Source organism: Gastrolobium bilobum, unplaced genomic scaffold (genome assembly GCF_033153095.1).
Source record: "Gastrolobium bilobum isolate Gb01-03AN ecotype WA unplaced genomic scaffold, APGP_CSIRO_Gbil_v1 utg30794, whole genome shotgun sequence".
Taxonomy (NCBI): Eukaryota; Viridiplantae; Streptophyta; class Magnoliopsida; order Fabales; family Fabaceae; genus Gastrolobium; species Gastrolobium bilobum.
Window position 1 is genome coordinate 112,656 of NW_026899964.1, and position 14,278 is coordinate 126,933.

Genomic DNA, 14,278 nt, shown 5'->3' on the forward strand with positions numbered 1-14,278 from the left:
AGGCATTTCCGTGCACCCTTGAAGTCAGAACCTTGGAGCTGTTGTGTGAGCTCCAAGAGCAACCTTTTTCTAAGTTTGAGCTTTGGTAAGCTTTATCACCTTTGATCTTGGGTCTTTAAGCTTAAAAATGGAACCTTGATGCATGTAAAGGTTAAAAGATGATAACTTAATGTTGGGGTTGGTCAAACACACCTAGAAATGCATGTTTAGGTGTTTAAAATCAGTAAAAACCCAACCTTGGAAGGATATCTTCACGAAATACAGTTTCTGCATTCTGTCGTGAAATATCCGGATATGTGCCCGAACAATATCCGGATATATGATATCTGGATATGGGATTTGGACATCCGGATATTAGATATCCGGATATGGGATTCTGGATATCCAGATATTGCATATCCGGATATGTACAGTGAGATATCCGGATATTGCATATCCGGATATGGTCCCGAGGAATATCCTGATATTCTGAGATTTCGCAGAACAGTAGCTGTGTTGTGCATACAGTAGGCTATTGGGGGTTTGTAGACCCTAGATTGATGAAGTTGAACTTCTGTTTTTAATGGATTAAGCCAGAATCATGGGATTAAGGGCTTGTGGCTTTGTTAGAAGCTTTAAGACTTGAAAATATAATGAAAAGGTGTTGTCTTTAATTTGTATGCATGTGGTACATGTTATTGATTTATATTTGGTCCATATCAGATTGTGATCTGCTGTGATTGGACTTTGAGCTTGTGGCATTGGATAGCTAGCTTAGAGGTAAGCTTTCGTGTCGTCGGTTTAGCCATGTTGTGGTTCCACCATGTCCCATGGGGATATGGTACATGCATGCTGTGTTACATGCTTTTGATGTTTTGGAAATGCTGTTGAGCTATTGTATGTTAGTGCCTTGTTGATATGCATGTAGGTGTTCCACCTATACGGTAAGCCTGAGTATGTAGAACATACAAGAGGGTGAGGCTGTGGATGAGGTGCAAGCGGTGTTCCTTGTACTACATGTAGGGAATAGACGTATTCGTACATTTCTCTGGCCAGTAGATAGTGATTACACACATGCCATAGATATCTGTTGCACTACATAGTTTTGGAACTGATAATCATATAAATGCTTTTTGAACTTATATAGCACATGTAAGTGAGCTTGGGGTGGAAGATCCTTGAGGACCCCTTGTCTTACTGAGATTTCTAGTTTAGAGATCTCACCCCACGTTTGGGGAATGCTTATTTCAGGGTCAGGTAATGTTGAGACCTCAGGCGGCAGGAGGCCGGAGCTGAGTTAGATTGCTGTTATATTATGATGCCTTGATTGGATGCTGGATTTGCATGCTGCTTTTATGCTTATAGCTTCAGTTTATGTTTTGGAGTTTTATGTTGAGACTTATGGTTTACTATGTTTATTTGGTGAGCATGGGATTGTCCATGACACATAGTATTATTACGTCTTGATTATGTCTTGTGTCTTTTGGGGTTGTAATAATGTATCAGGATATTGTCCGAATTACTTGATGTAATGCCATGATTTAGATACACACTTTATCTATATATTGAGGTATTTCAGTAGATGTCTTATTGCAATTTTACATACAGGCGATATTTTATGAAATTGATTAAGTAATCAAGTTGGTAATTGATAATGACGTCATAATTGAAAAGAAAAAGAATATTCCGCATTTTTAATTAAGCACCGCTTAATACGATGTAATGTTAATATTCCGAGTATACACGGGGTGTTACAGTAAGCAAAATAAATATAAATAAAGTCATTATAGTAGGTGTTGAATTTGAATTAATAATTCACTCGAGCTACAAGTTAAGATTTATGTAACACCCCGTGTATACCCGGTTTGTTAACATGTCATCGTATTAAGCCACGCTTAATTAAAATTATGGATTAACTTTTTCTTTTCAATTATGACATCATTAATATTAACCGAGTTGCTTAGTTAGTTCTCTTTCAAAACATTGCTCGCATATACAAGATCACGCGTGGCCTTGTCACAAAGTTCAAGTGTCACACACTTACTTTTCATTGAAGAGAATTTCACACTCTCAAACAAGGAACCATCACACTTATGTAATGGCTTAAGGCATCATACCTTATAAAAAAATTGACCGGTGTTTCCCAAGGAGACACGCTCGGTCGAAAGAAGTCTTTCGCCGAAAGACCAACAATGAGCTTCTTCAGCTCCGCCAACTCCGGTGGCGACATCCGATACGGAGATAATGAAATAGACCCCACAACAGGAAATAATTCTATGGAGAACTCTATCTCTCGCTGTGGCGAAAACTCAGGAAACGTCTCGAGGAATTTCCCCACCATAAGAATGCCAGTGATATCCTCCTGTGTCCCACTCACCAAACCTCCCAACAAGACATCACCAATGTCCCTGCTCACAGGGCTCTTCTAGCCTGCAGCACCGAAATAAAAGGCGATGAACTGGCTGTGGAATCACACGGAGACATCACCACTCGCTTGGCACAACAGTCAAACATCACACAGTCTCTGGACAACCAACCCATGCCCAGAATGATTTCCAAAATAGCCATCGGAAGTCCAATCAGACCTACCGAGTAATCACGACCATCCCACTGAAACACGATATCTCGATGAACAGTGGTAGTATCAAACTTTTCTCCGGTGGCGATAATCACCCGCAACAGTGGAGAAAGCACAGCAATGGGCACTCAAGCCCCATAGCAATCGGGGTAGCAATAAAGGAGTGCATAGGCCCGGAGTCAAACAATGCATCAACAAAAGATCCACCAATGGAAACAGTACCTCCTACAAGGTTCGAAGCTCGGCTCGTCTGCTGACTATCCGACATATAAACTCGGCCGGTCTCTGGTAGTGCAGAAATCATCTGGAATGGTACCACACGAGCAACAGCAGCACAAGCGACATGAGTATGGCAGTCTCTGGAGTAGTGGCCCTTCTTGCCACACTTGAAGCATATCAGCTCACCCGAAGCACAACGTCCCAAATGCTCCTTCTCGCATCCCGTACACTTCGGGATAGTCGAAGATCCAGCAAAGTTGCCTGCCTGAGTAGTATGCCTCTTAAATTTGTTGCACAGTTGCTTGACCTGTAGATGCTTCCCTTCACCTTTGCCTCTAAAATTCATGTTCCTCCAAGAAGTGGAACTACTGGTTCCCTTAGCCTCAGATTCTTTGACTCTCTTTGCCTCGTGGTTCACACGAATCTTCTCGAAGTCACTGCTCTGGTGATTGCAAGTATCAAAGTCCTTACATGTTGATCCAGCTATCCCGTCAACACAACATACTGAAACATTTTGTATTCCTGCAGCTCGCTCTGCCTTGGAAGCACGCCTCTTGATAAGGTGACCTGGCTCGCCACATCTGAAACATACTTTTTGTCCTTGCCAGCAAGCACCCGTAGGAGTCTTTCCACACGAAATGCACTTACGCAGCGAGGATTCATTCCCAACTAACATCATGCTAACTCCACTCCCACATTGCTGTGGGGATGAAGGTGGTGGCAGCGGAGGATGTTGGCCGTCAAGACAACCAATCCTCAACTCCTCCATTACAACTCGTATCATGGTCATATACACCAGTCGATTCGCCTCCAAAACCTCTTCTAAGGCTCTCCAGTTCGCCTCTCGAACGGTGTCCATCATTGCAAAGTTGGCCACTCTAGTGGCCTCCTGATCGGCTATCCTAGCCGCCTGCATGTCAGCCAATGTAGTCAGGACAGGATCCGGCTGATCCTCGTTCGTCTCGCGATTTTTCCTAGGAATTACCATGACTCTACACAAGTTACACAAAGAATGAGTTGATCAGGCCCATGCAATGTGGTCACACATGCATCATCATAGCAAAACCCATCAGAGGAAACACACAAAACAGACTCACAACCAAACATCTTAAGTTATTGCAATACATACAGACTTTTCATTAAAAAGTGCTCTAATACCATAAAATGTAACACCCCGTGTATACCCAGTTTGTTAACATGTCATCGTATTAAGCCACGCTTAATAAAAATTACGGAATAACTTTTTCTTTTCAATTATGACGTCATTAATATTAACCGAGTTGCTTACTTAGTTCTCTTTCAAAACATTGTCTGTATATAATTGCAAATAAACAACTATTTAACTGAATAATCTCATAATATAAATAAGTGGGTATCTAAGTCACGGATCTACAACACGTAGTCCAGACAATATCCTGATACATTGAACAACTCAAATCTAAAATACCAAAGTCAACATAACGTGGCATGGACAATCCTCATGCTCACCAAATAAGGCAACAAGGCCCAACTAGAGTCTCAACTCAATTGCATAAAAAGGACAATAAACATAAACAACATCCAATAATCAGTCATGTCAGCATACAACATATATCAATCAACTAAGCTCCGGCCTTCTGCCGCCAGAGGCATCAGCCCCCAAGTTACCTGAAATTAGTGCCCCAAACGTGGGGTGAGATCTCTAAATAGAAATCTCAGTAAGGCAAGGGGTCCTAAAGGATTTCTCCACCCCAAGCTCACTTACATGTGCAAAATAAGTTCTAAAAGCAACATATAATATCAGTTCCAAAATCAGTGCAATGCAACAGATAACCATGTCATGTGTGTCAATACTATTCTACTGGCCAGAGAAATGCAGGATTTACTTACGTCTAAATCCTACAATAGTGCAAGACGCCACTTACATCCACCCACGGATCACCGTCTTGTATGACACCACATACTCAGGCTTACCGTCTAGATGGAACAACACATGCATATTATAAGGCCCTTGCGCTTAACAGTTCACAAGTATTTCAAATATCAAATATCAAAGCATGAGAACACATCATGCATATAAATCATTCCTCCATAGGGTATGGTGGAACCAACAATGGCTAAACCGAGGACACGAAAGCTTACCTTGCAAGATAACAATCCAAGCCAAGAGTTCACACTAGCTCAAAGCCCACAAACAGCACAATCACAATCTGTTTATACAGTAATAATCATTAATAACCATTTACCAAGGTTACCTTAAGTGATTAAGGCTTTCCATCTCATTTTGAGTCATTTTATGCTGTTTTCGCAGGAGGTATTCGAATACTCCTCGATGAGTATTCGAATACTCCAGCTCTCCGGAAAGTATTCGATTACTTTCACTAAAGTATTCGAATACCACAAGGTATTCGAATACCAACACCCCAAGTATCCGAATACCACAGTATTCGAATACCAAAACTCACTGTATTCGAATACTCTCCAGTATTCGAATACTTCTTCAAAGGTATCCGAATAATTTTCTTTCCAGAAAAGTATCCCAATACTCCAACAAGGAGTATTCGATTACCAAGGGATAAGTATTTGAATACTACACGAAAAGTATTCGAATACTTCTCCAATAGAATGCAGAAATTTGAACAGATTTTTGCATAATCCCACTTTTAAGGGTCCAAATGCGATTGGGAGTCCAATGACTCTCAAAACAGATATTCAACAACATCTTAAGAACTCAGAAACACATTCTTTTACTTAAATGGTTAACGTTTCTCTTTTTAATAGATTAAACAAGCTTAAATCATCAAAATGACAAAGAAGTGATCATGTATACCTCCAAGGCTCCAAGACTCCGAAAATGAGACAAAAAAAGTCCCCTACACAGTGCCTAGGTTCTGACTTTACCAAGGAACGAAAATGCCCTACAAGCTTGGACCTTTCATCATCAAAATAGTTCCTTGAAGCCTCCAAAGACAAGGAAATGGCTCTCACCAAAGAGGACCACCAACTCAGCCCACAAATAGTGAGCTCAGCCTTCCCACACACAAGCTAGAGGCTGCAACAACTCAGAATAAGGTGGCTCTCAACTTCCCAAGGTTTACTCTCAATATTTATGGTGATTCCATGAAGAAACAAGGAAGAGAAGGCCACTTGGCTCACAAGGTGAAGGGAGACCAGCAATGGAACAGTGTCAAAGGATGATCAGCCTCCAAAGGTCACGTAGAAACAAGGAATAGAAGGCCACTTGAGCCCAAAAGTTGTATTTATAGCCAGATTAAGTTTAAGCGCACAATATTAGCACTAATAGCTACTCTTAGTATTTTAATCTCAAACTTGAGATTCAGAACCTACTCATTTTTCTAAGATTTTTCATATTTTTATTTTATCTTTCGCAGCACCTTTTTGGTACGCGCTTTTTCATAGTCAGTATCAGTTTTGACACCAGTTCTCATTATTTTAACTTGAAACTTGTTTTCACAGTCCTACATATTATTCTAGGTAGATTCATGCACTTATTATAATTTTTTGGGATACTTCATCGGTACACATTTATACTGAAGAGCAGAACCGGTATCTACATTTTTCGTCAGAAAAGCGACTTTCAGCATTATTAATCACTTATCAATATTATTTAAGCCTTATAATAATTATTAGGGTCAATTATGGAATTATTTCTTAATTTCTCTTAATTAATTAATTAACTTCCTTAATTAACGGTGCGTTCTTACCATCTACTTTCAACTTTTTTTCCTAATTAATTAGTTTCAATAATTACTTTCTTGTCAAAGATTAAAAAAAATACCAACTCGACAAGACAAAACAAACAAAAAAGACAAATCCCAGATATCACGCCAGAGAAAAGGTGAAAAAAAAAAAAGAACTTAAATAGAAATTTGAGGAACTATTAATGCACCTCAGTTTAGTACATTGATGTTAAGAATATGAATATATTGAAACTTTCAGATACTTTCAATAAATAATAATAATAATAATAATAATAATAATAATAATAATAAATAACCAGTCTTCAACAAAAAGAAAAACAAGAAATCTATTTTAATCCCTTAGAAGGAAAAAAAAAATCGATTTGTACCTCTAAAATTTCAGTTCTTTGAAATTGTGGTTTCTCTAAAATTAGACCAACGTTAGTCCCTTAAAAAGGACTAATATAGATATTTCTTTTAAGGGATTAACATGAGTTCCGTATTTTTTGTTAAGGACCCAAAAGAGTATTTTACTCTAATAATATAATACTTTTTCTTGATAATACATTTTCGTATATTTTACAAATTAATTAATATCATAAAATGAGTTAATGTAACTTGATTAACTGGGATTCGTAGTTGATTTTTCCGAATTTTCAAATGAAAGCGGAAGAGATGCATTCCATGCATGTATGTTTCCGTTTATATGATTTTTTTTCTTAATCTTTTTCTATTTGACTTATCAATTAACGAACTCCATGGACTAAATCAACCAATGACAAATTCTTTTCCTCGATTTCTTACACAAATCTACAGTGGCAAGTTAACTACTTCATTTAATGCCTTGATGAAAATTTCTTTCAACGAAATGGTCATTTCTTTGGCCTAGTCCACCAACCACTTGGTATTATTCCTCTTTTTTATTCAAGCTCCCATTCCCCTTTTCTCTATAAATTCAGTACTAATCATTAATCATTGCATAATAAAAATGGCCTCAAACGGATATTTCTGTGTTGTCATCTTTGCAGCTATCGCAACCACAACATTCTCAGCACTGTCACCTAATTACTATGATTACTCGTGCCCTAACGCTTTGAGCACCATCCGAAAAGTCGTGGATGCTGCCGTACAGAAAGAACGCCGTATGGGTGCATCTTTACTGCGCTTGCACTTCCATGATTGCTTTGTTAATGTAAGACTCTCTGAATTTCCATGATTGCTTTGTTAATGTAAGACTCTCTGAATTTGTCATTGTGTAATATATATATATATATATATATATATATATATATATATATACGGGAATGAACAATTTATATATGTGTAAGTCTTACCTCCGTTGTTAACGGGTTCATTTTCGTTGCATCTGACGGTTGCAATTTATTAATAACCTGAACTATTTTATGCAAGAGGGGTCCATAACTAATAATATGTGTATAAGAATTATTATATTTAGAGTAAATATCTTTTGAGTCCCTAGCAAAAAATATTGTCCCCACCTTAATCTCTCATAAAAAAAAATTACTCTAGAGGTCTCTAAGAAATTCAAGATGAACTCATTTAGTTGAAATCGTGGTCCCTCACAAATTCAAAAAAGACTCACATTAGTCCCTCAAAAGGACTAAAATGGGATACACTTTGAATTTCATAGAGACTAGACGATTAATTTTTATTTGTAAGAGACTAAGAGGAAACCATATTTTTTGTTAGGGACCCAAAAAGTATTTACTCTTATATTTGTATCGCTATAAGTTGATCCTCCTCCGTACATGTATTTTAGTTTTTAGTTGATGGAATTGTTTGAATGTGATAAATAACTTGGATTTGTGATGGTGGTGATTCAGGGTTGTGATGGTTCAATTCTTCTAGACCCCACATCTACCATTGATAGCGAAAAGAATGCAAACCCTAATTTCCAATCAGCTAGAGGATTTGAAGTGGTGGATGAGATCAAGCAAGCAGTGGACGAAGCATGTGGAAAACCAGTTGTTTCTTGCGCAGACATATTAGCTGTAGCCTCAAGAGACTCTGTCGTTGCGGTGAGTAATATTACAAAGCTACTTACTATCCCCAAATGCTATGTAGAATGTTCAACGATATCTTTAATTTATTATGCTTAATTTTTTGAATTGAATTAATCAATAGTTCAATTTTTATATCCTTTAGTTACCATCAAATAGAGCAAGTGCTAAGTGGCATATGATAATGAAATGTTTTTATTTATTTGGAAAACTTTGACTGAAACAAAACTAATGTAATCTTAACATTTGAATTAATATTGAAATGTGGATTATCAACCTACCCCTAAAAGATGCATTCCATATATGTATTTGAAACTTGAGTATATAACACCTTAAGAAACATAATATTGTTTTTAATTAATAAAATAAGTTAAAATTGAAATTAACAATTATGTGCATGCACCATGCAGTTAGGCGGTCCAACTTGGAAGGTGAGACTTGGGAGAAGAGACTCAACCACAGCAAGCCGTGATGATGCAAATGCTGACATCCCAGCACCATTTTTCAGCCTTTCTCAACTTATTACCAACTTCCAGAACCATGGTCTAGATGAGAAGGACCTTGTTGTTCTTGCTGGAGCCCACACCATTGGATTTGCACGTTGTGTTACATTTAGGGATCATATCTACAATGACTCTAACATTAATCTCTACTTTGCAAAAGCGCTTAAATACATTTGCCCAAAAAATGGAGGTGACTTCAACCTTGCTCCTTTGGACCCAACTCCTGCACACTTTGATGCAGCCTACTACGCTGATTTGGTTCAAAAGAGAGGGATTCTTCACTCTGATCAGGAACTTTTCAACGGTGGTTCTACTGATGCATTGGTTAAAAAATACAAGCACAATACCGTAGCTTTCTACAAGGACTTTGCAAAGTCTATTATTAAGATGGGAAATATGAAGCCCCTCACTGGGAATCAAGGTGAAGTTCGTTTGAACTGCAGGAAAGTGAACTAATGCTTTTGTGTGAATTATAAGTCCATATGAAGAGTTCTAGCGGCAAAGTCAAGTGTTAATTTATTATATCGCAATATATTATGCGTACATGTATCCTTAATATAATGATACATGAAATGTAATCAATCCTTGTTTCTTTTGATTAATTATGAAGCACAACTCAGGAACATTATTCTTTTACACATGATAGTATTGGGAGAGATTTATTCTTGTACAAGACTAATCATAGCTCATAGTGAGACTCTCGTTCCCGCAAATGTTTTTCTGCTTATACAAACTACAATTTCGGTAAAGACCCTTCAATAAGCTGAAATTTATTTAAAACCTGAACCCGAGAACTGGGAGATAAATTGACCTACAAACATTCACCCATAAAAACTAAATAATAATAATCACCAAAAAGCTCCATAAAAAAGAGAATCTGGCAGGAGCCCAAACATCAAATCGGCAATTTTATACATATGGTGTCTTTTACATTTGATAATATATTCTCCATCTAATACAACTTTAAAAAATAATTCTCATTATGATGCAAGTTTGGCAAAGTCGCAAATCACACACAATTTGATAATTTTGTTTAAAAAATTCATGAACACCAATCACGAGTACTTGTATGTGTATTGTTAGAATTTGGTATCTACACACAGATGCAAGTAACAACCACACAAGTATATCTATGAAGAACTTTCTGTTGTCAAATCTATTCTATGAATTGTGCATTACATCAAGCCTATTAATAGGCAAAACAAAAAACGGAAAGTACTAATGAAGAGACTCATTACAAGGCTAATCAAGAGTCTCATAAACCCTCATAACATCACTAACTACTCATAACTCACCAAGAGACATGACTCTTCAATTAACACATGAAACTAAAAAGACACTTCAACACTAATAACATTAAATAACGACTGACTCTTAAAACTCCTAAATAAATATAAAACTCATGACTCATAAACTATCCAAATTTAAAACTCATTAAAATAACATTTAACGTTTACTTAACAAAACTCCCCCGTAAACTTAAATGCTTCTTCCACTTTTCATGCCAATCATTCTTTTGCAGTTTTTCAGTAGTAACGTCGGCAGTGGTTTTGTGAAAATATCTCCGACTTGGTCTTGACTTGCCACATGTAATAACTCCACATTTCCTTCCTTTACTTGATCCCGGATGAAGTGAAAACGGACGTCAATATGCTTGCTTCTTTCATGATTCACCGGGTTCTTGGCTAACTCTATAGCCGACTTGTTATCAATACGGATCTCGGTTGGGCCGACTTGTTATCAATACGGATCTCGGTTGGGCCGACTTGTTTCTCCTCCAGCTTGCTTAGTAAGTTCCTGAGCCATACTGCATGACAAACACACCAAGACGCAGCTACATATTCAGCTTCACAGGTCGACAAAGTCACAATGGGTTGTTTCTTCGAGATCCAAGTGAATACCGTGTTGCCCATGAAGAATACATATCCCGGCGTACTTTTCCGATCGTCTACATCTCCACACCAGTCACTATCAGTGTACCCAATTAACTTATAATTTTTGGACCTCAAGTAGTGAAGTCCCAATGAAGCTGTCCCTTGTATATACCTCAAGATTCTTTTTGCCGCCTTCCAGTGTGAATAACTCGGCTCCTCCATGAACCGAATTACAATCCCAACACTCAGTGAGAGATCCGGTCTTGTGCATGTCAGATAACGAAGACATCCTACCAAACTTCGGTAGTTGCTTGCGTCAACTCGATCTCCACCATCATACTTTGAGAGTTTTGAACCGGGTTCCATAGGGGTTGAAACCGAGTTGCAATCTGTCATCTTAAATCTTTTGAGAATCTCCTTTGCATATGCCTCATGAGAGACAAAAATACCCAAGTTGTCTTGTCTGACTTCCAGACCAAGAAAATATCTCATCAGACCGAGATCTGTCATCTCAAACTCCCTTGTCATTGTTCTTTTGAGTTCATGTATCATTCCATCATTGTTCCCCATAAAGATGAGGTCATCCACATAAAGAGCCACAAACAAAACATCATCTCCAATTTTCTTTATATAAAGTGCATGTTCATAGGGGCACTGCTCAAAACGATTTTCCTTGAAATAAGTGTCAATACGAGTATTCCACGCCCGTGGTGCTTGCTTCAACCCGTAAAGTGCCTTCTTCAACCTCAACACTTTCTTCTCTTCTCAACCTTTCATGTATCTCGGTGGCTGTTCGAGATAGACTTCTTCTTCAAGTACTCCATTCAAGAATGCCGACTTGACATCCATTTGAAATATCTGCCACCTATGTTGAGCTGCTTGTGAAATCAATAGCCGAATTGTCTCCATCCTTGCGACGGGAGCAAATACCTCGTCATAATCAATTCCTGCCCTTTGCTTGTAACCCTTTGCAACTAGCCGAGCTTTATATCGTTCTATCTCCCCTTGAGCATTCATTTTCTTCTTGAATACCCACTTTACCCCAATGGGCTGACTCCCTCCAGGTAGCTCGGCTAACTCCCACGTGTTATTTTGATCAATGGCTTCTATCTCCTCATCCATGGCGTCTTGCCATTTCTTATCTCGGATGGCTTCTTCAATGCTTATATTTTCAGAATCTGCAAGAAGACAAACAAAATGTACCTCACTTGTTGACTCATATATGTCTTGTATGCTCCGCATCCTGGGTTGTCGTACCTTGTCTTCATCATCAGAAGCTTCAGGACTTGCCGGGTTGATTACTTGTGTTGAGATTCCGCCTTCAAAATTCACCTCGGGTGAATTGCTCCAGTCCCACTCATATGCTTCATTGAACCTTACATCTCGGCTCACTACGACCTTCTTGTTGACGGGGTCAAACAGCTTATACACCTTTGTTTTTTCATCATATCCCATAAAAACATATTTCCTGCTTTTGTTCTCAAGCTTAGTTCTGAGCTGGTCTGGTACGTGTGCAAAGGCCACACTACCGAATACTCTGAGATGAGCCACTGACGGGTTTTGACCGCTCCAAGCTTCCTGTGGTGTTTTGTTCTCTGAACTCGAATGTGGACATCAGTTCTGCACATACACAGCACACTGCACAGCTTCCGCCCAAAACTCCTTCGACATCTTCTTGTTCTTCAGCATTGACCGAACCATGTCAAGAACAGTTCGGTTCTCCCTTTCAGCAATGCCGTTTTGTTGTGGTGAGTATGGTGCTGTTAGAAACCTTCTTATCCCATGTTCCTCACAGAATGTCAGAAATGTTGTCGAGGTATATTCCCCACCTCGGTCAGAACGCACTGACTTGATGAATTTTCCTGTTGCCTTCTCAATCATTAAACACCTCGGACTTCTCCTTCAGGAAATAAACCCAAGTTTTTCGTGAGAAATCATCAATGAAAGAGATGAAATATTTCTTACCGCTAAAGGATTCCGGGGTGATTGGACCACACAGATCAGTATGAATCAACTCCAGAGGCTGCTTGGCCCGAAATCTCGCCATCTTCTGAAACGTGGTCCTAGCATGCTTGCTAAGTACACAACTCTCACAAAACTTTCCTTCATAGTTGATGTCAGGCAGTCCGTCAACCATCTTCTTCTTTGCCAGCTCGATTAGACCACCGTAATGTAGGTGACCAAAGCGGAGGTTCCAAAGTGACGCCTTGTCTTCCACCTCGGCTTGTAAACAGTCGACCTGTACACATCTCAAGTTCAGTTTGTACATTCGATTTCTGCCCATTTCAACTCGGACTATCAGCCGACCGCTCTCATCTTTCAAATACAATACTCACCCTTCCTTTTGCAGGAAGCATACCGTACCACGACCCTTTACCTCAACCTTCGAGACATCCCCGAACGAAACATGTCCGGTCTCCACCTTTCTCATCTCCTTGAAGAAATGCTTATGTCCGCACGTGGTTACTCGCACCCGTGTCAAGATACCACTCCATGTCATCATCTGAGTTTCCTTCATTGTGTGTCATTAACAAGACACCATCCTTCATTTCCCCTTCTGTGGCTAGGTTGGATGTCTCCTCCACCCTTTTCTCTTCTTTGCATTCTCTTGCAAAATGTCCGACTTTTCCACAGTTGTAACACTTGTCTGAGTTACAATCTTTCGCAAAGTGACCAAACTTGCCACACTTGTAACACTCGACGTTGGAATAATATGATCGTCCTCCTCGTCGACCTCTTCCTCTTCCACGCCAGTTTTGTTGAATTGATTGTCCTACCTCATCATTACAACCTTCTTGACTTCGGCCTCGGCCTCTACCACTACGGTCAGTGCCTCGTCCACCGCGACCACATCCTCTACCTCGGAAGTTTTGAGAATAGAGAGCCTTCTACTCTTAAGTTATCGCTTTGGTCTCAAGTGCTGTCCGAAGAGTCTCCTCCTTCTTCTTTGTTGCCATGCGCTTTAGGTGTCTGCTAGCTCATCAATCGGTGAGCGTAGCTAAAGGAAACCCTTTGGATTATTCTATAGCACATACCACGTTCTCAAAGCCGTCCGGCGATAGATCTCAAGATCTTCTCCACCACTCTGGTGTCCGCTACATCTTCTCCATCTTCGTTTCAATTGATTCACAATGGTTTGAACACGAGTAATCAAACTCGGACACCCTCGTGCTCCTTCATCTTCATTCCCTCCAACTCGGCACGAGGGTTTGAAGCCGACTTGCTTAACTCGGTTGGCTACTCTATAGACATTTGCCATGATGCACGCTTCCTTTGAGGTTTCGCATTCGCCATCCTTCAAAGCCGGGGTTTTGCTAGGTCCTTGAAGAACATGAACAACGCCGTCCTTTGCACGTGTCCTTTCAACGTTCTCAAGTTTGGGCACCTTTAGATCTAGCAACACCAAATGCAACCAAGCACACAC

General features: G+C 39.4%; 1 protein-coding gene across 2 annotated transcripts; it reads left to right on the plus strand.

Annotated features, from left to right (window-relative positions):
• The first annotated feature begins 2,471 nt into the window (after positions 1–2,471).
• On the plus strand, positions 2,472–9,436 carry LOC133294403 (peroxidase RIP1-like). 2 transcript variants are annotated; one of them, XM_061493053.1, is made up of 4 exons: positions 2,472–2,511; positions 7,464–7,648; positions 8,301–8,495; positions 8,888–9,436. In XM_061493053.1, exons 2-4 carry the CDS (start codon positions 7,601–7,603, stop codon positions 9,434–9,436), a joined length of 792 nt encoding a protein of 263 aa, XP_061349037.1. In that variant the 5' UTR covers positions 2,472–2,511; positions 7,464–7,600. The 2 variants fall into 2 exon arrangements, with proteins under 2 accessions (XP_061349037.1, XP_061349036.1); XM_061493052.1 differs by lacking the exon at positions 2,472–2,511 and having other exon boundaries at positions 7,445–7,648.
• The last annotated feature ends 4,842 nt before the right edge of the window (positions 9,437–14,278 follow it).

What these genes read in the sequence shown, in the direction of transcription:
- LOC133294403 (XM_061493052.1), top strand. Translation starts at nt 7,445, where the DNA reads ATGGCCTCAAACGGATATTTCTGTGTTGTCATCTTTGCAGCTATCGCA. An exon ending in TCCATGATTGCTTTGTTAAT is followed by an intron (nt 7,649 to 8,300) that starts GTAAGACTCTCT and finishes GTGGTGATTCAG; the next exon opens with GGTTGTGATGGTTCAATTCT. An exon ending in CAAGAGACTCTGTCGTTGCG is followed by an intron (nt 8,496 to 8,887) that starts GTGAGTAATATT and finishes TGCACCATGCAG; the next exon opens with TTAGGCGGTCCAACTTGGAA.